General features: G+C 39.9%; 1 protein-coding gene across 1 annotated transcript in view; it reads right to left on the reverse strand.

The window, feature by feature from the left end:
- LOC133663276 (low-density lipoprotein receptor-related protein 1B-like) overlaps nucleotides 1–19017 on the reverse strand; it is an 872326-nt gene that overhangs the window by 502385 nt on the left and 350924 nt on the right. The window contains 2 exon segments of the mRNA XM_062067630.1: nucleotides 275–403; nucleotides 3491–3610. Of these exon segments, the coding sequence (XP_061923614.1) occupies nucleotides 275–403; nucleotides 3491–3610 (249 nt within the window).

Raw genomic sequence — 19017 nt, forward strand, 5'->3', positions numbered from 1 at the left:
GTATTTTCTCCTACAATCTGTCATTAATATAAATCAGGGTTACGCTGGGCAATATCTTAGCATTAAACTCTGTAGACTGCTCCCACTTCTCTTGTCCTCATTAATTTTATCATTATCCTGGCCTGACCACATCTACTTAATTCCCACACGGGTGATAGATGTAGTCACTGCCAAACCACATTTATCTTGCTCTCACAACCTGAGGAGCGGACGATATGCGAGAATCGCACTCAGATTGAAAAAAACCCTGTTAATCGGTGGAGAAGACGCATACCTTGTTTGGCTTTGCAAGATCTCTTGTCAGTCTGCAGGATGTATCCTTCTGCACAGCTGCATCTGTATGACCCATAGGTGTTTGTGCAGATTTGGCTACATGAGCCATACTGGGCACATTCATCATGGTCTTATGGGGGGGAAAAAAAGAACAACGTCATTGGTAACTAATTGGTGCACAAAGATGACCCAAATGCATGAAAAATAATTAACCCAGCCTCACTCTAGAACACTCGTATGGCCAAGGAGTTTTGCAAGAAGGTTCCGTGTGAGTCTATCTGTTTGGGATTTGCATGTTCTCCCAATGTGTGAGTGATTTTCTAAAAAACCTCTGACTTCTTATTACAGTCTAAAATCATGCAGTACATTACATTGTCTGACAGGTGATCATTTCAAGGTTGTTGATTTGGCATTGGTGTTTGCCCGCACTGAGATCTAGAACAGGATAAAGTTGTGGAAAAAAAGGGCTGGATAGATATACAGATCAATATAAACACTCTAAGAAGTTGTTTAAGGCCACAACCTCTGAGGGTCAACATTATTATAGCCTGGGCTTTTGTAAATAATTGAATAGAGAGCAATACAGTAGGGAAGGGATTACAATGGCCCCATTCCTGGGTGGATTTCGCATGGGAGGAAGAGGGCATGGTTAATCTTTTTGCAATGCAGTCTGCTAAAAAATTTGCTACTCAACATAGCAACTGACGCTGTAGTTAAAGTTGGAATTGCCATAAATCACATTTAAGATATTCAACACTGCCATATGGCGGCAAAAGTGGATACTGCACACCCCGAATTTGACCCGTTTCATGGGTCAGGTAAATCACGGTGAATGGGGCCGTATGAATCCCTTTCCTACTGTACATTCGTCAATTATAAAATACAGGAAACGTTCAAAAAAATAAATAAATGCGATCAAAGTCCAATAATGTAACACAAACCCTTTTCAAACTTGCAAAATGGTTCATTCCTCTTGGTAGTGGCAAACCAACTGTTACGGCTCAAGCTCCTGACGCCACATGCACCTCTGGACACGCCCACAGGCTGCACACAATCAGCAATCAACACACCTGCCGCTGATGAGAGCTCCACGTCCTTCATAAGCCTGGGTTCCAGTGCCAGAACGTAGCTACTTGTCTCGTACAGTAAGCCCTATACGTCTCTCGCTCTCCTAGCCTATGTGCTTCCTTGCTCTCTGTGTTTACCCTCCGAGCTCATCGTCTTGTGTCCTATGTCATCACCCTGCAGCTTCTCCTTGTTCCCTGGATTTGAACAGTGTGTTTCGTCTCCCCGGACACCCTCCTGTCTTCTTGATGCCTTCCTGGATCTCGACCTCTCGCCTGGACACGGACTCCGACGCCTCGCTCCTGCCCTTGACCTCTTGCTTGCCCACGGACCTCCGAACCTGCCATGCTCCTTCTTGACTTGTGCACCTTCCTCAACACGCACCTTCAACACCTCCCGGTAACACTCAACATATAATCGCTTCACATAGTCACACCACATGTATTTGGATTACTTGCACACGTCATTGTATTATTTTAATAAACACGCCTAAGGCTAAGCGACGTCCCTGTCTCAGTGCCATCTCCTTCTCCACCGTATGTAACACCAACCATAGAACGGAGGTCATAATTTCATCAAAGCTCATATTTATGCATTTGCACACAGCGCCAACATTTGTGAACCAGGACGAGGTGATAGAAAAAGGTAAACATGATATATCAAACAGTGGTGTTTAAGTTTCACTTTTGCCTCTTATAGCACACGGCTGTGGTGCATTCAAGGAACCTCGACTAAATTTCAAAACATAGGCGTCACTAGTTTTTCAAGACCGATAGGCGTAACACTCTGTATATGCACTTGTATTTATGTATTAAAATAATAATTATTATTATTATAAATATCCGCTAATCATATACAACAATAATCAGAAACAAACCTTATCAAAGTATTTTCCATACAAAGATTTGGAGACATTACAAACAATCGTAAACAGCATATTAATGTTTTTACATGTGTTTTAAAAATGTAGTTTTAGCCAGATTAGGTCAATTGTTGTTTAGGGATCTTTATAGTATACTTATAATAATAAAAAAATAATAATATTAATATTAATATTGCTTTTTATATAATTGTACCTGTGTATGGTGACAGTAGCATTATATTCTAGTTATTATATTCTATAATGCTCTATTAATAATATTATTATTATTATTATAAATATCCACTAATCATATACAACAATAATCAGAAAAAAACCTTATCAATGTATTTTCCATACAAAGATTTGGAGACATTACACAAAATTGTAAAAATCATATTAATGTTTTACATGTGTTTTAAAAATCTAGTTTTAGCCAGATTAGGTCAATAGTTGTTTAGGGATCTTTATAGTCTACTACTAATAATAACACATAAATAATATTAATATTGCTTTTAATATCATTGTACCTGTGTATAGTGACAATAAAATACATTATTTTCTATTCATTCTATTCTATAATGCTGTATTATTATTATTATTATTACTATAAATATCCACTAATCATATACAAAAAAAATCAGAAAAAAACCTTATCAAAGTATTTTCCATATAAAGATTTGGAGGGATTACAAAAAAATCTTAAACATTGTATTAATGTTTTTACATGTGTTTTAAAAATCTAGTTTTAGCCAGATTAGGTTAATAGTTGTTTTTAGTGCCTGCGTATGAGGCAGTGACATTAGGTTTAGGGATATTTATAGTCTACTAATAATAATAACAAATAAATAATATTGGTAATAATCTTGGTTTGGGCCACAAAAAGCCGAGGGCTGGAGCGATCAAGCTTAGATTGTACAGTACATCGCTCCAGCATCACATAACAGCTGTTCCGCCACCATCCCCGTTCAGTTACAGGCCACCGTGTTGTTACAAGGTAAAGCCAAGTGAGACACAGCTCCTGGAGGCAACTTTGGCATTAAAATCTTGTCTTCCTTTGGCAGAAACTTGGCATGTGGTGCATTTCGTAATGAGCAAACAAAGCCACAGTAAGATAGAGAGCCGTGTGCCGCCTCTGTAATGTGCCATGAACAGACATATGGTCTCTCATACCTTTCGTCTCCTGTTATTTCACCTAAGGGAAAGTCTGATCGAGGGTAAACGGAGAGACAGGTGTGGGCAAGTCGAAGGAAGAGAGAAGGAAGAGGAGGAAGCGTCTGTGTCAAATCTTACCTCGGCAGCTCGTGCCATCTTCGCCGACCTCAAAGCCGTCGGCACAGAAACAGAAGGTGCCATTTCTCGTCATGATGCAGCCGTAGCGACACCGGAGCTCATGACAGGCTGAGAGGAGCTCTGCAAGGGGGAAAAAAAGGTATGATGGTACAATGTAAATGTTTATTTGCGTTGTTATAAACATTTTGTGTTTGTTGCATAACTCAATAATAGTATCACTAAATAGGAGTGAAAGTAGAGCACCAAATTAGGACCTCAGCTATTTGTGATCTAAAAGTATATTATTATTTCAACGTACACTATATTGCCAAAAGTATTTGGCCACCCATCCAAATGATGAGAATCAGGTGCCCTAATCACTTGGCCCGGTGTATAAAATCAAGCACTTAGGCATGGGGACTGTTTCTACAAACATGTGTGAAAGAATGGGCCGCTCTCAGTGATTTCCAGCGTGGAACTGTCATAGGATGCCACCTGTGCAACAAATCCAGTCGTGAAATTTCCTCGCTTCTAAATATTCCAAAGTCAACTTTATTATAAAAAAAAGTGAAGCGTTTGGGAACAACAGCAAGTCAGCCACCAAGTGGTAGGCCACATAAACTGACAGAGAGGGGTCAGCGGTTGCTGAAGCGCATAGTGCAAATACTTTCTGCACAGTCAGTTGCTACAGAGCTCCAAACTTCATGTGACCTTCCAATTAGCCCACGTACAGTACGCAGAGAGCTTCATGGAATGGGTTTCCATGGCCGAGCAGCTGCATCCAAGCCATACATCACCAAGTCCAATGCAAAGTGTCGGATGCAGTGGTGTAAAGCACGTCACCACTGGACTCTAGAGGGGTGGAGACACCTTCTCTGGACTGATGAGTCACGGTTTTCCATCTGGCAATCTGATGGACCAGTCTGGGTTTGGAGGTTGCCAGGAGAACGCTACATTTTGGACTGCATTGTGCCGAGTGTGAAATTTGGTGGAGGAGGAATTATGGTTTGGGGTTGTTTTTCAGGAGTTGGGCTTGGCCCCTTAGTTCCAGTGAAATAAACTTTGAATGCTCCAGGATACCAAAACATTTTGGACAATTCCATGGGATGGCGCTTCAAGTTCATATATGAGTAAAGGCAGGTGGCCAAATACTTTTGGAAATATAGTTTATAAAGCAATCCACACCACACATGAGATCCAATAAATGATCCAATAAATGAGTTTTGACAAGTCTGCAGTCACATAGGTACAATTTAAACGGTTCCTATTGTGTCGACTTGTAGCCTCATCTATAAAACTAGGCATGGCTATCTGACAAGCTCCATAAGCTAATCAGGTGTTTACTGTCTTTGGGTGGAAGGCGAAAAAATCTGGACAAAAACAGCCCAATTGTCTTTCTGATTTTATTCTATTTAAGACACTTCAGTTCAGTACAGCTCAGCTTATTTCCAACATGCCTACAATACAAATACAATGTAATGCATCACGTTTCCAGTTGTTTTATTACAGCACGTTCCGTAGGAAGAAGCAGAGCTTTTTTAATCCTACACCGTTTCATATCATAGCAGTTTTATCCCATTTCTTTGTTCTCTGTTTGCAACAGAAAAGTGAATGAATAAATAAATAAATATACCATTGGTAAATAAATAAATATCAAATACATACATAATCATTATCTCTTTAAAAAAAAAAATGTTTCACGATATTTATGCTGAAAGTTTTTTTTTTATACTTTGTGGACACTTGTAGTTTGAACAATCTCCTAAACTTAATAATAGTCGAGATATGTTTGATTGATTTGCTTAAACCACTCCATAATTGAGTTCCACATACTGATATGATAAAGGTCTTAAGTGTTGTACGTGCATACAAATGTTTTAAATGAGATTTTTCTCTAAGGTTATATTCCTCCTCTTTTTTTGAGAAGAAGTGATGTACATTCTTGGGTAGCAGGTTACAGTTGGCTTTGTACATAATTTTAGCTGTTTGCAAATGCACCAAGTCGTTAAATGTCACTAATTTTTATTCAATAAATAAAAAGATGTGTATGTTGTCTATATCCAACATTATGTATTATTTTAATTGATCTTTATTGCAACACTGTTAGTGAATGACGCGTATATTCGTAGTTGTTGTTTTTTCCCCTTGTTGATTATGAGCTTCCATTCCATGTATGATCAAATATGTTCTTTTAACAAATGATCTCACTCAACCATTTTACATATGTGTTTATTTTTGCCATGTCCAGGTCTCCAAAAAGTGCATATGGCAGGTGCAATGTTTGCAGACTGCTGCACACATTCACACATCAACGTTTTGATAGATGACATACTTTGAAAAAACGGTCAACACACTCGCAACATGCCGGCAAGCTTTACAGATGTACGGCTTGAACCGTATCACACCGAAATGTGTGTCCATTATTTATTTCATTAACATGAAGACGTCGTCAACTCCAGGCAACCGTTATGCGCCATATGCAAAATTATAACATATCACCAGTTCACAAGCGAAAAAAACGAAGCAAAACATTTTACTATATGACCATTGGCACAAACAGCATTAAAATACCTTCTTTAAATTATTGCTTTATGGTTAATCAATTAGAATTAGAGTTGTTTTTCGACTAAGAATTTTCATAGTTGAATCTGATTTGTTAGTTTATGCCCATCATCGAATATCAGTCAATTCGGTGTTGTTTTATGTATTAATAAAAAGATTGTGACATGTAGATTTGTATATTTATTACCGACTGTTCACTAGATGTCAGTAATGCCACATGAATGTGTTATAGTGAATACATGGTAAATGGGTTATACTTGTATAACGCTTTTCTACCTTCAAGGTACTCAAAGTGCTTTGACACTATTTCCACATTCACACATTGATGGCAGGAGCTGCCATGCAAGGCCCTAACCATGACCCATCAGGAGCAAGGGTGAAGTGTCTTGCTCAAGGACACAATGGACGTGACTAGGTTGGTAGAAGGTGGGGATCGAACCAGGAACCCAAGCACTGCTACTCTCCCAACCGCGCCACGCCATCCCCGAATATTCACATAAACGTGAATATTCCAAAATTATTAAACATAATTATAAAAGGAATTCAGTCTTTCATTAAAATGAACAAAACAAATATCTAATTTACTACTAAAAAAAGGCTTTTTTGAGGTTTGAGGATTTTGGCTCTGGTGCAGCGCCGAGAAGACATTAAACTTGACTAAATAGGGGAAGTAAAAGTCGAAACAAAGTTTGTTTGTAAACCAGCGGAAGGATCATTACCTTTTCTAAGAGGAGAGCTACACAAGGTGGTGTGTTATCGAAAAAATCCAGCCAACCAGCAGATAATTTAAAAAAAATAAAACTCAGTAGCCTATATAGACGATATAAAGCAATTGATCATTATGAATTAAAACCATAACTATCCATGTAACACTAATTCTCTTGTCTCAAGGTAGGCCTACAAAGCACTTAGCTACCTGCTGCCACCTACTGATTTAGAATAGTATTACATGGTTATTCTGCCGATCCCTAGATAACACATACACTCAACAACGACACATTGTTTGCGGATTATAAATGTAGACCAATTAAGTGAAATTGCCCTCTAGTGCGCCACAGCACAGGGGTTGAAAAACACTCGAAAAAAGGGCCTCCCAGTGACTCCATTGTAAGCAGACTTTTATTCACGAGTTAGAATGCTTAAAAAAATACATATGTCTTCTTGTCTCTAACGATTGTGGATGACAGGCACAATTCCTGCAAAAGTGCAGTTGCCCTTTAAGGCTTACACAGATTTGATATAATCATAAGCATGACAATGAAAGAGCGATTATTTGATACACCTACTTCGCACAACCCTCAGGAAAAAAACATTTTGAGATCATTAGTGTTCTTGGCTGTTTATATTTAGAATACATATATAATACAAACAACGATACTTCCGCAGGTTCACAAAGAGAAACCTTATGACGACTTCATAGCTTTGTTTTGATGGTTGCTTGTATACTTGAAGAAAACAAAGCTTTCATTGTTTTTTTTTAAACAATCATTGAAGGTTGTATGTGTACTATATTTATAATCATTCCTTCCTAGAAAAAGAACAAGGGTAACAAATGACGAACGCGCCAAAACGTGTTAGGCTTTACTTCCCATGATGAAAGCACAGTGGCGGGCCGTGCGTTTCCCACCTAGGCCTTCAGTGATGTCCGACTTCAATGATACCATAATTTATGTCACCACATGACCATTGCTGGAGAAGTACTATACAGAAACACATTTACTACTGGGCATTGTACAAAACGGGTTATTTTCTGGCGCATTTAAAAATCAAAAAACCTGCATCAGCAATTAAAACATATCTTATGTGGCACTGTCAAAATTTATATTGCAAAAAACATATTAAGCGTTAAAAAATAAAGAAATAACATATTTGAACTCACAATTTGTAGCACCCATCGGACACCGTACAAGCCAGTGGTACCCCTCGTCGATTTGAGAGGAAATGGCGGGCATTTCCCCATTTCATCGCCAACATCGTCTCACAAGATGTAGTTTCTCCTTAAATATCCTTCTTGAAAATGGCCTTGCAAATATATATCTGCCACCTAATCAACGATTTGTTCTCCTCTTTGTGGGTCAACACTTCCTGACAAGTGAGTATCCAATCACAGTCTCGTTAACATCAAGCTACTTAGAGAGGCTACTGTCAACAACTTGTGATCTGATTGGCTATCGCAACTGTCTATCAACTCTATGGGTTCTCAAATTCATCCGCTGACGGTCCTGGTGAGTATCCAATCACAGGACGCGTAAATGTCACGTTCAAGGCCAGCTAGAAGGCCTTACTGACAACAACTCGTGATCTGATTGGCTATCGCAGCTGTCTATCAACTGTATGTGCCCGTTCACTTTAGTGCACAGACGCCTGCATTGTTGATTCTGAAGGCCTCAGGCAGATTTCGTACAGCATGGCGACAGAAGCTAGCTGAATTCTGATTGGATAAAAACTTTAAAGGCCTACTGAAATGATTTTTTTTTATTTAAACGGGGATAGCAGATCTATTCTATGTGTCATACTTGATCATTTCGCGATATTGCCATATTTTTGCTGAAAGGATTTAGTATAGAACAACGACGATAAAGATTGCAACTTTTGGTATCTGATAAAAAACAGGCTTACCCCTACCGGAAGTAGCGTGACGTAGTCAGTTGAACATACACGCAAAGTTCCCTATTGTTTACAATGATGGCCGCATGAAGTGAGAGAGATTCGGACCGAGAAAGCGACAATTTCCCCATTAATTTGAGCGAGGATGAAAGATTTGTGGATGAGTAAAGTGCAAGTGAAGGACTAGTGGGGAGTTGAAGCTATTCAGATAGGGAAGATGCTGTGAGAGCCGGGGGTGACCTGATATTCAGCTGGGAATGACTACAACAGTAAATAAACACAAGACATAAATCTACTCTATTAGCCACAACACAACCAGGCTTATATTTAATATGCCACAAATTAATCCTGCATAAAAACACCTGCGTGTTTGTTACGCTAGCTCCTAGCTCCTCTGCTAGCTCCTAGCTCCATAGAACACGCCAATACAATTCAAACACCTGATCAACACACACAATCACTCAGCCCAAAAGACCGTTCACCGTTCACCTAACCCAAAAGCTTATATATTTTTTAAAAGTTACGTACGTGACGCGCACATACGGTCAAGCTCTCAAATGTTTAGCAGCCAAGGCTGCATACTCACGGTACCTGATATTCAGCTGGGAATGACTACAACAGTAAATAAACACAAGACATATATATACTCTATTAGCCACAACACAACCAGGCTTATATTTAATATGCCACAAATTAATCCTGCATAAAAACACCTGCATGTTTGTTACGCTAGCTCCTAGCTCCTCTGCTAGCTCCTAGCTCCATAGAACACGCCAATACAATTCAAACACCTGATCAACACACACAATCACTCAGCCCAAAAGACCGTTCACCTAACCCAAGGTTCATAAAGCTTATATATTTAAAAAAAGTTACGTACATACGCAAAAAAAAAGTTGCGCACATACGGTCAAGCGATCAAATGTTTAGAAGCCAAAGCTGCATACTCACAGTAGCACGTCTGCGTCTTTGTCATCCAAATCAAAGTAATCCTGGTAAGAGTCTGTGTTGTCCCAGTTCTCTACAGGCGTCTGTGTATCGAAGTCAAAAGTCCTCCTGGTTAGAGTCTCTGTTATCCGAGTTCTTCCATCTTGACTGCATCTTTCAGGAATGTAAACAAAGAAGCGCCGGCTGTGTACTGTTGTGGCTGACTACGTTCGAAAAATACGTCCATTTCGCACCGACAACTTTCTTCTTTGCTTGCTCAGCTTCCTTCTCCGTAATGCAATGAACATGATTGAAACAGATTCACGAACACAGATGTCCAGAATACTGTGTAATTATGAAATGAAAACAGAGCTTTTTCGTATTGGCTTCAATGTGGAAGGCATACTCGTGTTCGCCGGTCTACGTCACGCGCATACGTCATCCTCAGAGGCGTTTCGAACCGGAAGTTTAGCGGCAAATTTAAAATGTCACTTTATAAGTTAACCCGGCCGTATTGGCATGTGTTATAATGTTAAGATTTCATCATTGATATATAAACTATCAGACTGCGTGGTCGGTAGTAGTGGGTTTCAGTAGGCTTTTAAACTAGAAATAGCACAGCAACATGAATACTTTTAGATATTTAGGGAAGTAAAATAAGAAATACTTGTATATTTAATTGTGATCATGATTTCTGGTTATGTTAGGCCAGCAGACAGGGCCTTTTCACCACAGTGTAAGCATATGGACTTCTTACTCTCACATATTTCATGCATTATAAGACATGTTCCGAATACAAAATTCTGAAACAACACAGTGTCTCAAACTTTCAAGCGCAAGTTCAAGTTTCAATTATTCAGACATGTAAATATTTGACGGATAATGAGAGGACATGTTTTCTTTATTTATACACATAGTCTGAAATGGAAAAGGGAGAAGCTAAAGTCTAGTACACCTATCCCAGTGTATTTACAAAAGAGACAAAACAACCAATGTTTTATCCATGCAGTTGTACATGTTTTGTTTTTCCGTTCATCACACGCAAAAAAGAATACGAAAAAGCCTCATCGTATTAATTTTACATCCTTAGTATCCATTCTCAACATGTTTTTTCATAAATAATTGCTTCAAAATAAATGTAAATTGAATTAAAGTTTTACAGTCTTTTAGGTCTTGGTCCTACTTATTCCATACATTAATCCCAACAAAAGACACACAATGCTGATTTGCACTCTTTCTCACGGATATATTTTTAAACATTTCTTTCTTTCGGAAATTAAAAAAATCTCTGAATATGCTGGTAACTTGTTTATGTTATACATAAATTGTGCTGTCTTAAAGTCGGCCAAATCCTTCAATTTCAGTGCTTTTGATTTAATGAAAAGCTCATTTGTATGTGCCCTGTAAGCCACTTCATTCACAATGCGGATCACTCTTTTTTGAATGATACTAATTGGATCAAGATTGGTTTTAAAAGTGTTTCCCCACACTTCTAGGCCATAGGTCAAGCGAAGGAGAACTAGGGAACACTATAACATTCATATGTTTTTCCTTTCATTTAGCATTTCTTTAACTTTAGATATTCTTGCAAGAGATCGACACAGCTTTGCATTGATATAGATTTGTATTGTAATTTTGTAAAAGTACTCCAAAATGTTTTATTTGATTCACTCTTTCTATCTCAGTATCATTTAATTTTACATTTCTACATAAATCGATGGCACAATTTTGAATTTAATTGAATTGAAGTATTTATTTCAAACCTGCACAATACAACACACTTTTTTTTTTTTTTTACATTTTGGCAAAGACATTTATGCAAGGCTTGAAAAGGGGTTGGATGAAGCAGATGCTTATAATATCCCAACCCCTCTCACTCATTCCACATTTAACAAAAACAATATAATACAAGAACAATATTATACAGACAAAAACAAGAAAAGCTCATGTACACTAACAATACAATAGTACCACTTTAACTATGAGACAAGACAAGATGAGACAAAACACACACACACACACACACACACACACACACACACACACACACACACACACACACACACAAACACACACACAGGCCCAAACACTCTGTGACCATACACCTCTCTCCCATCGCTCTGTGCAGAGGACATCACTCTCTTTCCTCCTTGTACTTCTTTTTTAAACAGTCTTTTGAATTGAATCATGTTAGAACACGTTTTTAACTCGTCCCCTAAGTTGTTCCACAGAGTGACATTGATTTTAAAGTTGTTTTAAATTTAGGCAAACATAATTTGTTTTTTCCTCTTAGACTGTAACTATGGTGAGCATCTCTATCCTGGAATAGGTTCTGTATATTGGATGATAGAGAGTTTTGGGATGCCCTAAACATAATTTGAGCAGTTTTAAAGTTGATCACATTGTGCAGTTTAAGTTGCTTTAACTCCATGATTAGTGGATTTGAATGATGTCTGTAGTGAACATTGGACACAATCCTAATGGCCTTTTTATGTAGAGTGACTAAAGGCTGTAGATGGGATTCATAACAATTTCCCCAGACGTCAACACAATAGTTTAAATATGACATAATAAATTAATAATACAATAACAGCAGAGCATTGGTGTTCAATAAATGACATGATCTCCTCATCATTCCAACACTATAGAGTTATTTTTCTACTGTATCTATAAATGTTTCTAGATTGTTACCACAACTAAGGCCCTGTCTACATTAAGCCGGATAGCTCCTTAAACAAATAATTATTTAGCCTAAGCCCCGTTTCAGCCACACTAAACCATCGTTTGAAGGCCTACTGAAATTAGATTTTCTTATTTAAACGGGGATAGCCGATCCATTCTATGTCATACTTGATCATTTCGCGATATTGCCATAGTTTTGCTGAAAGGATTTAGTAGAGAACATCGACGATAAAGTTCGCAACTTTTGGTTGCTGATAAAAAAGCCTTGCCTGTACCGGAAGTAGCGTGACGTCACAGGTTGTGGAGCTCCTCACATCTGCACATTGTTTACAATCATGGCCACAAGCAGCGAGAGCAATTCGGACCGAGAAAGCGACGATTTCCCCATTAATTTGAGCGAGGATGAAATATTTGTGGATGAGGAAAGTGAGAGTGAAGGACTAGAAGGCAGCTAGAGGAAGCGATTCAGATAGGGAAGATGCTGTGAGAGGCGGGTGGGACCTGATATTCAGCTGGGAATGACTAAAACAGTAAATAAACACAAGACATATATATACTCTATTAGCCACAACACAACCAGGCTTATATTTAATATGCCACAAATTAATACCGCATAACAAACACCTCCCCCCTCCCGTCCATATAACCAGCCAATACAAATCTAACACCTGCACAACACACTCAATCCCACAGCCCAAAGTACCTTTCACTTCCGCAAAGTTCATACAGCACATATATTTCCCCAAAGTTACGTACGTGACATGCACATAGCGGCACGCACGTACGGGCAAGCAATCAAATATTTGGAAGCTGCAGCTGCGTACTCACGGTACCGTGTATCCAACTCAAAGTCCTCCTGGTAAGAGTCTCTGTTGTCCCATCTCCACAAGCATGCGTATCCAACTCAAAGTCCTCCTGGTAAGAGTCTCTGTTCTCCCAGTTCTCCACAGGCCAATGGTAAAGCTTGACTGTCATTGTTCGGTAATGTAAACAATGAAACACCGGCTATGACGTAGCCGCTACGTGTTTGTGTTGCTGCAGCCGGCCGCTAATACACCGCTTCCCACCTACAGCTTTCTTCTTTGCTATCTCCATTGTTCCTTAAACAAATTGCAAAAGATTCACCAACGTAGATGTCCAGAATACTGTGGAATTTTGCGATGAAAACAGACGACTTAATAGCTGGCCACAATGGTGTCCCAAAATGTCCGCTACAATCTGTGACGTCACGCGCAAACGTCATCATACCGAGACGTTTTCAGCAGGATATTTTGCGGGAAGTTTAAAATGGCGCTTTACTAATCCAACCCGGCCGTATTGGCATGGGTTGCAATGTTAAGATTTCATCATTGATATATAAACTATCAGACTGTGTGTTCGGTAGTAGTGGGTTTCAGTAGGCCTTTAAGGTTCCCCTCCTTGGATATTTTTTTACACGGGTAAGTGCGCCGTGTATTTCTTGAATTTCCGGCCCTTAGCTTTGTATGGACTCATTGATTATTTACAAACTGAGTTCGGAGAGGAAGTGACGCCAGAAAGGCTGCGCCCCACACAGGAAGTGATGTCAGAAAGAACGCGCCACAGCCGGCTTCATAACAACCCGTTTCGTAACTTGGAGGTAACCACTGAAAAGATGGAGGCGAGTCATCCAGACATGGCCGTGTTTTTCCGTCCTCTACATGTACAGACGCTTGTGGAAATCACACATGAATACCTTAACAAAATGAAACGCGCGGTTGCAGCTATTTCAGATACAACACATCTCAGACAGCAACATAGCAATGTTGGGCGACGGTTTTGGATAAGGCCTGGAAGAACGGCAGACTGGTGGGATATGTTTGCCAACGAGTGTGTTGTGACGGAGGAACGGCAAGAGAACATCTGCGGTCCTCTCCAAGGTTTCTCATAGTCATTCACATTGACATCCCACTGGGTTGTGAGTTTTTCCTTGCCCTTATGCGGGATCTGAATCGAGGATAGAATGTTGTGGCTTGTGCAGCCATTTGAGACACTTGTGGTTTAGGGCTATATAAATAAACATTGATTGATTGATTGATTGACATTGTGTGTGTGTGGACAAGGATAAGGTTAGGTGGGAGATACCCTGGATAACCTTAGCTGGTTTAGTGTAGAAGGGGCCTACGTATGTTGGTGTTGTCAGCAAATAAAATCAAATGTTATGTTTGTGAAACTAAACAAAGATCAATAATATACATAAGGGACAAAAACGGACCCAAAACTGCCCCCTGTGGAAGCCCACAGGTCATTGCAGAAGCTGGGAATCAGTGACATTGACGTGGACGTACTGGGATCTGTTCTAAGATAAGTCTGGAGCCAAGAAAAGGCCACTCCTCGTTTTCAAAGCAGCAATAAGAAACTCAACCTGTCATTGCCACAGCCACCCTAGCTCACCTACATTAGTGTTCTATATAATCGGGTGAAAGGCATTATATTATATTTTACCCAGCTTGCATGTATTTTCCTCTGTTACACTGACATCCTCTCATAGTCCAAAAAGAGGCTCAATGGAGATTCAAAAGTTGGGTTGCCTGAGGGTGGCAACTTTGTTATTTGCATTTAGGCTATTTGTGTTTCACATTTAAAATAACTGTTTGGCCTGCAGCCCATTGGCACATTTTCACTTTGATCCTTGGAGACCAAAAGTGTGTGCATTCTGTTCGAAAAGGCTTAGGTGTGAAATAATGTGAGTGAGGACTAGTGTAGGGTATACTGTTCGTTACGCAGTAATACACATTAGGGCTGTCAAATGATTATTTTTTTAATACGATCAATCACATTTTGGAATTTGCAATAATCATGATTAATCACAGGTTGAACAATTACAATTTTCTTATGAAAAAACCCTTACATTTGTACACAAATGCAATTTAATTGTCGGAACGTCAACCAGGAAACGTACCGTATGGCGGTTAGGGTAAAAGCGCTCATAGGGTTCAAATCAATTGTATGATTAATCTAAGTGTGTTCATAATTAGTGCAATCATTTTTTGTGATTTACACATGAGTTAACTTGTTTGTTTCCGGACGTAGGAATTTGGAAGTGCACTGCTATGGAAACGGAAATAAATGCGCTAGGAAAAAAAGTTGTGGTAATGCATAAAATGACCAAAATACGATAAATTGGGACAAGCTGTAGGAAATGGATGGATGGATTGTACATATTACATTTTTTAATGAATGTGTCTGTTACTACATGATATATATATACTTGCAGAGTGTACGTAACAGGTTGATTGAGGGTTTTGAAGTTGTTTTGGAGGACTTTGTAGGCTACAATGGCAACTCCCACTAGCTCCAACTTTCAAGTGTTTTATATCATCTTTAAAAACCTAAAATAAAATAAAAAAGACGTGTGTTCTTGTTTCTCACAATGATTGTGAACTATAAGGAAAATTCCCCAAAAATGTCAGTTCCCTATAAGCCAACAGACCAAACAACAACACATAACTTTAACTGTTTATAACACCCCCCATCACTATAATATAGAGTATAAACCATAAAACATTGGATATTAAGGCATGGTATAGCTCGGTTGGTAGAGTGGCCGTGCCAGCATCTTGAGGGTTCCAGGTTCGATCCCCGCTTCCGCCATCCTAGTCACTGCCGTTGTGTCCTTGGGCAAGACACTTTACCCACCCACTCCCAGTGCCACCCACACCGGTTTAAATGTTACTTAGATATTGGGTTTCACTATGTAAAGCGCTTTGAGTCATTAGAGGAAAAGCGCTATATAAATATAATTTACTTCACTTCACTTAAGAACATATGGACCACTCCTACCTTGTTTACTTCCCAAAGCTTCCTTGAAGGTTTGTTATCAATAAAAAAAAATCAAATAGTTATAATACACCAAACATGTCAAAGTGTGGGGGAGAGAGTTGCATTTTACCCATCATTGTTACGGCTCAAGCTCCTGCCGCCACACAGCCTTCTGTGCACTCCTCTGAGCGCGCCTCTGGACACGCCCACGGGCGTTCCTCTCCTCCACCTTCAGCAATCAACACACCTGCCGCTGATGAGAGCTCCACGTCCTTCATAAACCAGCGTGTCCTGCGTTCCAGTGTCAGAACGTAGCTACTGGTCTCCGTACAATAAGCCCTCCACGTCTCTAGCTCTCCTCGCCTATGTGCTTCCTTGCTCTCTGTGTTTCCCCTCCTTTGTGCTCATTGTATCCTGTCCTGTGTCATCACCCTGCAGTTCATCTTCCTTCTCTGGATTTGAGCTGTGTGTCTCGTCTCCCCGGATTCCCTCTGGTCTTCCTGCTGCCTCCCTGGAACTCGACCTCTCGCCTGGACACGGACTCTGACGCCTTGCTCCTGCTCCTGACCTCTTGCTTGCCCACGGACCTCCGAGACTGCCTTGCCCCTTCTGGACTTTCGCACCGCTCACAACACGCACCTTCAACAGTGTACGGTAAAACACTCCAGCTAGACGCACCACATAGTCAAACCATACACGTTTGGATTCATCACACGTCATTTTATTATATTAATAAAAACGACTCAGGCTAAAGGACGTCCCTGCCTCAGTGTTGCTTCTTCTCCATCGCACGTAACAATCATGCTTTGTAGTGGGTGTAATTTTAAATTGCGTACAGTGCTTAGACATTTATAAAAATGTCCACATAGTTCAGTGGGCATGTTGTGTGTCGTATACCCCATGTGTTGACTTTCTGTGTTGGTTTTTAATTATTTCGAGCATAGGTGGAAAAGGTTGTCAATATATTGATTATATGCATTTGAGAGTTGGTACAATGCTCATGGTTAAAGGCCTACTGAAACCCACTACTAACGACCACACAGTCTGATAGTTTATATAACAATGATGAAATCTTAACATTGCAACACATGCCAATATGGCCGGGTTAACTTATAAAGTGCAATTTTAAATTTCCTGCGACACTTCCGGTTGAAAACATCTAGATATGATGACTTATGTGCGTGACGTCACGGAGAGAACGGAAGTATTCGGACCCCATTGGAGCCAATACAAAAAAGCTCTGTTTTCATCTCAAAATTCCACAGTATTCTGGACATCTGTGTTGGTGAATCTTTTGCAATTTGTTTAATGAACAATGGAGACGGCAAAGAAGAAAGCTGTAGGTGGGATCGGTGTATTAGCGCGGACTACAGCAACACAACCAGGAGGACTTTGAGATGGATAGCAGACGCGCTAGCTGCCAACCTCACCTTGACTTCCACCGTCTCCGGGCCGCCGACCGCATCGGTGATCGGGTGAAGTCCTTTGTCGCTCCGTCGATCGCTGGAACGCAGGTGAGCACGGGGGTTGATGAGCAGATGAGGGCTGGCTGGCGTAGGTGGAGAGCTAATGTTTTTAGCATAGCTCTGTGAGGTCCCATTGCTAAGTTAGCTTCAATGGCGTCATTAGCAACATCATTGTTAAGCTTCGCCAGGCTGGAAAGCATTAACCGTGTAGTTACATGTCCATGGTTTAATAGTATTGTTGATCTTCTGTCTATCCTTCCAGTCAGGGGTTTATTTATTTTGTTTCTATCTGCATTTGAGCCCGAGGCTAACACGTTAGCTCCGTAGCTAAAGTGTTTCGCCGATGTATTGTCATGGAGATAAAAGTCACTGTGAATGTCCATTTTGACTCTCATTTTCAAGAGGATATAGTATCCGAGGTAGTTTAAAATACAAATCCGTGATCCACAATAGAAAAAGGAGAACGTGTGGAATCCAATGAGCCCTTGTACCTAAGTTACGGTCAGAGCGAAAAAAGATACGTCCTGCACTGCACGCTAGTCCTTCACTCTCACGTACCTCATCCACAAATCTTTCATCCTCGCTCAAATTAATGGGGTAATCGTCGCTTTCTCGGTCCGAATCTCTCTCGCTGCATTGTAAACAATGGGAAAATGTGAGCAGCCCTTCCTCCTGTGATGTCACGCTACTTCCGGTATAGGCAAGGCTTTTTTTATCAACGACCAAAAGTTGCGAACTTTATCGTCGATGTTCTCTACTAAATCCTTTCAGCAAAAATATGGCAATATCGCAAAATGATCAAGTATGACACATAGAATGGATCTGCTATCCCGGTTTAAATAAAAAAATCTCATTCTTAATCTCAATGGGACTTTCCTGGGTAAATAAAGGTTAAAAAAAATGTTATCAACAAATAACTTGTGCCAGATTGTGGACGCTGGCTGACCGCACCTGGTCGCGGGCTGTAGTTTGGAAACCCATGCTCTGAAGTAACAGTACTGTAGTACAACTTTTGGCTACTCTACCCACATGCTGCCTTTCGTGCAGTCGGTGTGGGTTTGATTACATTTCAGGACCTCAACTCTAAGCCCCATTAAATATGTTAATAATCAAAGCCAAACAAATCAACTGGTTGAATGACTCTGGCAACCTCTGATTGGAGAAACCATAAGATAACTTCACATAATAATGGAGTCCTGAAACCTTGGGTTGTGTACTTGTGTGCAACGTTCCCAATAAAAACATGATTAATACACAGATTAGTACTTTGTCTATCAGAGTGACTGTTGGTTCCCGTTATTTGAATTAAGATTAAATGCAGTGGCTTTTCGGTAAATGATACACTGCGTCCCAATAATTAAACAGGCTGCACAATGGACAAACAAACACATTGACCAACACTAGATTTGTAATGATTCATGTGACACATGATGTCAAATGCGATGTGACACCGATTAAGTAGAGTGGCGGGGGGCATTTGAAAAAAAAACAACATCACACTATATTGAAGTGAGACTAGTGAAG

Source organism: Entelurus aequoreus, linkage group LG13, assembly GCF_033978785.1.
Source record: "Entelurus aequoreus isolate RoL-2023_Sb linkage group LG13, RoL_Eaeq_v1.1, whole genome shotgun sequence".
Classification (NCBI taxonomy): domain Eukaryota; kingdom Metazoa; phylum Chordata; class Actinopteri; order Syngnathiformes; family Syngnathidae; genus Entelurus; species Entelurus aequoreus.